The sequence below is a fragment of the Primulina eburnea genome, chromosome 14 (genome assembly GCF_022965805.1).
Source record: "Primulina eburnea isolate SZY01 chromosome 14, ASM2296580v1, whole genome shotgun sequence".
Taxonomy (NCBI): Eukaryota; Viridiplantae; Streptophyta; class Magnoliopsida; order Lamiales; family Gesneriaceae; genus Primulina; species Primulina eburnea.
Window position 1 is genome coordinate 25,047,133 of NC_133114.1, and position 7,621 is coordinate 25,054,753.

General features: G+C 33.5%; 1 protein-coding gene across 1 annotated transcript; it reads right to left on the reverse strand.

The window, feature by feature from the left end:
* Positions 1 to 5,258: 5,258 nt before the first annotated feature.
* On the reverse strand, positions 5,259 to 7,372 carry LOC140812539 (trihelix transcription factor GTL2-like). Its single transcript, XM_073170838.1, has 2 exons — positions 6,948 to 7,372; positions 5,259 to 6,603 (listed from the first exon to the last, which is right to left on the reverse strand). Exons 1-2 carry the CDS (start codon positions 7,238 to 7,240, stop codon positions 5,430 to 5,432), a joined length of 1,467 nt encoding a protein of 488 aa, XP_073026939.1. The 5' UTR covers positions 7,241 to 7,372; the 3' UTR covers positions 5,259 to 5,429.
* Positions 7,373 to 7,621: the final 249 nt, after the last annotated feature.

Sequence of the window (7,621 nt, forward strand, 5' to 3'; positions counted from 1 at the left end):
TTAAATAATATTTTATTGTTTATTTTAATCAAATTCTACCTAGGCAAAAACTTGTGTGAGACGATCTCACGGGTCATATTTGTGAGACGGATCTCTTATTTAGGTTACCCATGAAAAAGTATTACTTTTTATGCTAAGAGTATTACTTTTTATTGTGAATATGGGTAGGGTTGACCCGTCTCACAGATTATGATCCGTGAGACGGTCTCACATGAGACCCACTCACCTAATAAATCCATATTTCCTAATTTGTTAATTATTTGTTACAATTTAAATGCTACTCAAGAAATTTTAAAAAAAACTATTAAAGGACATAAATTTTAATGAGTAGATATCTTGTGAGACGATTTCACGAATCTTTATCTGTGAGACGGGTCAACCCTACCAATATTCACAATAAAAATTAATATTCTTAGCATAAAAAATAATATTTTTTCATGGATAACCCAAATAAGATATATGTCTCACAAAATACAACCCGTGAGACCGTCTCACACAAATTTTTGTCAATTTTTAATAAAAATGTTTATCATTAAATATGAAAATTACTAAGTTAAGTTTTAAACGAGCAATCCATCATGTAAACTAATTAGTTATAAAACTATTTACTTTAAGGCTGCGTTTGGTTTGGAGGATAGGATAATGAAATGATTAAGAGAGAAATGATAAGAAGAATGATTGAAGTAGAAATATGATATATAATGATAAAATAATATTATGTTTGATATGATAGATAAGAATGTGATAATTAATAATTTTTTGGTGAATTGACGAAATTTCCCTTCCATTTGTGCATCTGCGTGGGGCGGCAGGGGGCCAGTGGTGGCGGCGGCCGGAAGCGACGGGGTTGGTCGGCCGGAAGCGGTGGCGGCGGTCGGCCGGAAGTGGCGGCGGCGGTCGACTGGAGGAGGCGGCATCAGTCGGCCGGAAGTGGCAGCGGCGGTCGACTGGAGGAGGCGGCGTCGGTTGGTGGCGGTCGGCCGGCGGCAGGGGTTGGCGGTGGGCTGTCGGTGGAAGGAAGTGGTGGTGAGTTTGGATTTAGGAGAAGGGTAAAATTGGAAAAATATGATGTATTAAGAGTGAGATAAATAATCTTAGGGGGTAAGGAGGTATTATTTTAACCTACCTAATATAACCTAATCATTTATAGAAGATTGAGTTGGTTAAATAAAAATCGTACCAAACACTTGATTATGTGGGTTTAATAATCATAAACCCACCCAATCCCATGAACCAAACACATCACACAGTGTGTATGTGCATGCAAAGATTTTACACATAAATTGAATGAAAAAAATTCAAAATTAAATAATTGAAATTTCTGAACGTACTCTAATATTTTTTAAAGCAGTACAAAAGAATAAAACAAAAAAAAATGTGAAAATTGGAAGTTGAGATAGTTTAATGGGAGAAAAATTGCATTTCGATTTACAAGAGTATGTGCACAGAGTGGACAAATGTTAATATGTGACTCATACATTGATGTTAATTTGAGTATATTTATATTACATTGGTGTAACCATGTTGGACCAAAGAAATTAGTAAGAGATTATCTTAATTTATATAATATATAATATAATATATTATATTTTGTAGGTGGAGCTTTTTAATTGGTATATTTTCTTATTTTTAAAAGTAATTGAAGTTAAAACCCCGAAGAATAAAGGGCAGCTTTACAATAAATTATCATCTCTATACTTAACTTTCTTTTTACTCATCATCCCCTCAAATCTTTGTTTAACTCCCTAATTTCTTAAAATTTCCAAAAATTTCCTTAATTTTCAAAATATGGTACGTGACATTTTTTTACCATTCGAGCCTATTCTTAAAAGCATATAGCTTAAAGACATGCAACTATGCAAGATTTCTAGACTATATACCATATTCAGATGATCGATTTTTTTTATTTATATAAATGGCCTATCGGTTTACCTTTTTGACCGAAGTGTCGTCGGGTTATATCCACCGAGTCTTACAGATTGCTCCTCACAGCCTAACCACTCAGTCGCAACAGATGGTTCATGTCGTGAAATCCTTCAATAGCACCTAGCACAACTCTGTTTAATTTCCTACCTCGAGGTGTATATTAAAATTGTTCAATTTGAAAATAATACATGCGAGAGGCAAAATGCTTGATCTTTTTATTTAAACATGACAAATAATTATTACATAGTAACCTCCTGTAGAGGAGGGTGAACTTGTTTAACTACTTATAGTAGTCGAAATTACAATACGCATAAACAAAAAAGATAATTTTACACATAATTTGAAAGAGAATGAAGATGTTGAATTATACCTTCATCTTCCTTCTGTCTTGGTTTTAGAAGTCCTTTGCGTGTTTGAATTCCGGACTTCAAATTCTTGCCTTAGCTTTCTTTTATTGCCTTCCAGCTGTGGTTGACACTATCTCTTGAGTGGGTCGAGTGGTAGTAGTGGTGACTATTAACATGTATAAATTCTCATAAATGTTCTAGAAGAGTCTTGAATTAAATTAATCAATGAGTTAGTTTATAAATTAAATAATGGTTATTTAATTTAATGTACATATACATATATATAGATTTTATATGGTGATATAAAATATGTGTATATGATATTATTATATCATGTATTATTAAAAGTTAATAAATAAATAATGTATTAATTATATGAGAGTTTTAATATAATGATATATGTAGAGAGTCCTTGTGGGATATATACACCATGAGGGGTGCTAATACAAAAAACCACAATTTTGCACACGGAGCTTGCAAAATTCATTCTTCCTCTTCCATAAAGTCTCAACGCACAAATCGTTTGCGATTTCTAGTGTAATCTAAGTGAGGAGGAAAGCTTCTGATCGTAAACCTAATTAGACGATCGAGTTTGAAGAGCCGTTCATAGGAATATACAAGAAGGGCTATATCCGCTTAAAATCCAGAATAGCTTGGAGTCTAGCATTATATACGTGAATCTATAATTTTTTGAACACCCTATAAATGTTTTGAACACACGATGCCCAAGAACAAAAATTTTAAACTTCCGCTGCGTCTTGGATACGAGAACACGATATTCTAATACCATGCTCTTCGTAGAGTGCCAACATTGTTTACCAATACCGATATATCCAACCAGTAAACTTAAAAATAGACAACGCCGGATCATCATTATCTGCAACAACCTTAACGTGTGAAATACTTTCTTGGTGTTGAACACATTGTCGAATACATTTTTCTCCATATGAATCGTATCCTAATTATGTCTGATAAGCTTTTTCTGGAAATAAGGTAATTCTCAAAAGATGCTTAATCTCATCCATCCACAATTAGTAATTGTATGGATTTCTTTATAAAAATCATCACCATTAACCTCGTATGCCTAAAGAAAATCATAATCCTCTATTCTTCACCATTGTGGATCCAAAGATAATATTCCAATACAAATCCATAGCATCCTAGGAGAACTTTAGCCGTATCCTCATCTAAGAATAATTTATTTCTACATTGCTTACGGTTACACGGACAACAAAATTCTCCTTCGGACATGCATTGCGGATTCATTTTCACAAATTCAACAAATGATTCCGCCCCATTAAAGAATTCATTTGTTATTAATTTTTTTTAAAAAAAAAGAACATTCTCTAATCAGTTATACATCCAATTTCTGTTGCCATCATGACCAAAATGATTCCTACATAAGTAAAATATTACTGTAGATTAATTACTCAAACTTGTCATACATTTATATAATATGTTAATTCTACATTTAACTTAATTAACATTAACCCAAAAATATAAGCAATCAATAAATATAACACCTTAACTTGAAATAAAAAATCTACATTATTAAACCGACGACCCATGATGAAAATTACAGAGAAGGAAAGTAGCGAAAAAAATTCGAATTTATTATATTGCTCCAATCATATATCTTATTTGGAAATTTTAATTGAAAAATAATTTTGTCAATTATACAAACATGCAAGGTGTACAACAGAATGCTGATACACATAATTTATCATCATATTATATGAGCCAAACTATGAGTATAATAAAACGTTAAAATGATTTTTTTAATCGATGTTTCTCGATAGTAATCGGTACTCTAATCTTCAACTCCAAATACTATATATATGGCAAATATTATAATACAATGTATCTCTCTAACAGGTGAGCTTGTGGTGCATTATGCAAGTAAATAGTCATATTTAGGGTTGATCAAAGGGGCTTAGTTTAATTTTGATAAAAAAAAAAAAATCGAATCAAACCGGATCTATCGGTTTACCAGACAACAAACCAAATGATTTATAATTCAAACTTAAACCAATCATGCCTAAATTTTCAGTTTGGTTTTGTTTGTATGATCGTTTTTAAACTTTGATTGTTTTCTTCAAAAGAAATGTTTTGATTAGTTTAAATTTCGTTCTTATAAATAAAAGAATATTCTTAATCACACGGATATTAAAACATTAACGTATGTATGACAATAACATTATAAAAATAGCATAAGAAATATAAATCATCAAAATAAATTATTTATCTTTTTAGCGAAAATTCGCAATCATCGGATACCAACTATATTTGAATATCATCTAATGTCATTTGTGACAAAATCATTGATAAAATGATAATCTAGTCAATATGTAATGACAAAAAAATAATAAAAATACAAATAATTAAATCTAGTAAGAACAACTTTAAAGCTCGAAACAAAGCTCGCATTTGACTCGAAAAATATGTTTATTTGTTTGATTCTAATATTTATGTAAAAATTTCAACTAATTAAATTGGTTAATTTAAAAATAATAGAATTTAATTGTGTGGATAAGTGAATGGTGCTGAATTGTTCGGGTTTCATCCCCAACGCAAGAAATGATTCGGGCTAGCTAGCTTAGCTAGCATATGATCCCCCGGGCCGGGTCTGCAAGCTTTATAAGTTGAATAATCAGTCAAATCATTCACTTTTTCTGCATTCAGTACCCGACAATGAATCAGAAAAGGTTAAAAATGCAATAAATGATATTATACCTTACCAGCTTCCTTCAAATTGAAATAATACTCCAGATTTCAATTTGTTTGATTTGGCAATAATGCATGCAGGTGGATGACGGGTCTAATCCCGAGCTCTGAATTTCATATGTCTGTCAGTCAGTCATTCATGCAGATTAATACGAAATTTAAAGGAAACAATTCCCGAATTTCCATTGTTTTTTTATTGTAATATATTAGTTAATTCAATAGCTAGCCTGCCTGCCTGCCTGCTTTTGAGATAGAGAGAGAGAAAGCATGCTCAAAATGTTATTTTTCTCGCTACCAGGCTCAGATCGAAAACCACCGGAAAGAAGAGAGAGGGCGGAGGTGGCAGCTGATTATATTTTAACTTAGAAACATTGCACATAAAAATTTTGGACATTTCTCACAGGCATATTGGTGGACGGTAATGGACTCCGTCTACTCCCTATTTTCTTGCAGATTTGAATGGTCCTCAAGTGTTCCCCCACTGTATAAAGAGTTGAGCTGATGAAAATAAGGGCAAGTTCTTGAATCCATGGACCTCTTCTTAGTGATGTCTTTGGTTTTCCTGAAGTATTTGTTGATGTTTTCCCATTTCTCTTTGCATCTTTTTGCGCTTCTCTTGTATCCCAGTTCCATCATCCCTTGGGAGATTCTTTCCCAAAGAGGACCCTTTGCTCCTTCCTTGGTTTCCTCCACGTTCCCACTAGATTTGCACCTCAGATTAATCAAAGCCAACACCTCATCTCTGGGCCATCTCTTCCCAATGTCAGCTCTTGAATCCATCATCTCACGAGATTTATTGGGAGAGAGATTATTCTCATTTGTTAGAGCTGAGATAGAGCAAGAGTTCGCTTCTGAATTTTTTGTGGCAAGACTGGAGCTTGGGCTTGGAGGAGATGGAGTAGCTTTAGTGGCTTCTGTGTTGCTATCAAAAGGGATTTCGGAACTAGGGTTTTTGTGGGATTCAACTATTCTCGGTGAAGAAGATGTGTTTTGTGCGTTGGAGAACTCAAAATCTTGAAATATTTTGCCAGTAGTAGTGTCATTTAACTTGACTAGGTCTTGAATCTTCTTTAAAAACTCAATGATCTTTGCCCGGCTCTCTCCTGCAATAGCTTGCTCCCGTGCCTTGATCTCATTCTCACGCTTAATCCTATCCATTTCTTGTCTCTTCCAAGCTTCCTCTCTTTCCGCCATTTCTTTATCCCTTCTCACCAAATCTTCAATCAGTTTGTTATGTAACTCCTCCTGTTGAGCAATCATTTTACTCACAATCGCCTCGCAGAAACCTTCGAACATCTCAAATTTGTCCTTCCTCTTTCTCTTCCTGGTTCTTTCTTCCGTTTTTTCCTCCATTTCTTGGAACTTTTCTGTCTCTAATTCTTGAACATAAATATTCTTCTGTACTTTGTCCCCTTCGTTAATGATTTGTTTCACAGTTTCTGGGACATGGGATTTTTCTTGATTCTCAGAGGTGTAGAATGGATCAAACTCGTTGAATATTCTGTAGTTTTTTTCGTAGCTTAGACCGTTGAAGTTTAAGCTTTCATCTTCAAATTTCTCCTTGCATTGCTCTGCATTCCTGATAAATCCAAGCCCAGCCAGTTTCCTGCAAATTGTACGAATTAATGCAGACCATAATTTAACTTTTTGCAGTAAACAATTAAAGACTATCAACAGTTTGTCATCAAGACAGATATATAACTTAGTCATAGTTTTTACCAAAACGAAACAGCTTGAAAGCAAGTAAACAATCCCAAAAAAGACCCCAAAAGGTAAGGAGCCCCGTAAAAAGAGAAATCTCTCGACTAAATTCTTGAACTCTTGGAAGCCCGTTTGACGAATTTTTTGATTGACATATATATATATATATATAGTTGGACATGATTAATAATGCGAAAGCCAAACAGAAGAAAACTCACCTAAATCGCCATAAAAACAAATTAAATTCACCTCGAAACAAGCTCCCAACTCATATCAGGGAACCAATTCTCCATGCTGGATCTAACTTTGAGCAGGGCGAGAAGTTCATCTGCCGACCAGGGATCCATGGATCCGTCTCTTTGCAGCTGCTTGCCCGCATTTTTAACCAGTACTGATTCTTGCCGTTGAAATTGCTGCAGCAAAGACGAAGAAGAGGAGAATGGATTGAAATTATCCGAAAAGGAATGAAGATGAATTGGAAGCGAAGAATTTCTCGAGGATATGAATCGGTGAAATTCATCACTGGGCACGCCATTGAACATGATGGATTCTCTCGTGTTTTTTCTGCGTTCTAGTTTGCCAACGCTAGAAATATATATTCACTTAAAAGAAAAGAAAATATATGTATTACTTTGGAGAGATAATTTTTGTATTTTGGGTCTTTTAATTTGTATTCTTTAATTGAGGGTTTCGTTTAATTAAAAATATTTTAGAACACATTTATGATGCAGTCGTATAAAAATGGAGAGACGTGAGTTCAAATCTATTTTATAATATTATCGTGGTGACATTAAAGTTATTATTTTTATAATAGAATGATATTATTCATTTTGAAAATAAGTTCGTGTCAATTTTTTTTTTCAATTTTACAAAAACGACACCTAACACTAAAAATATCATTCTATCTTATTAACTCATGGTTT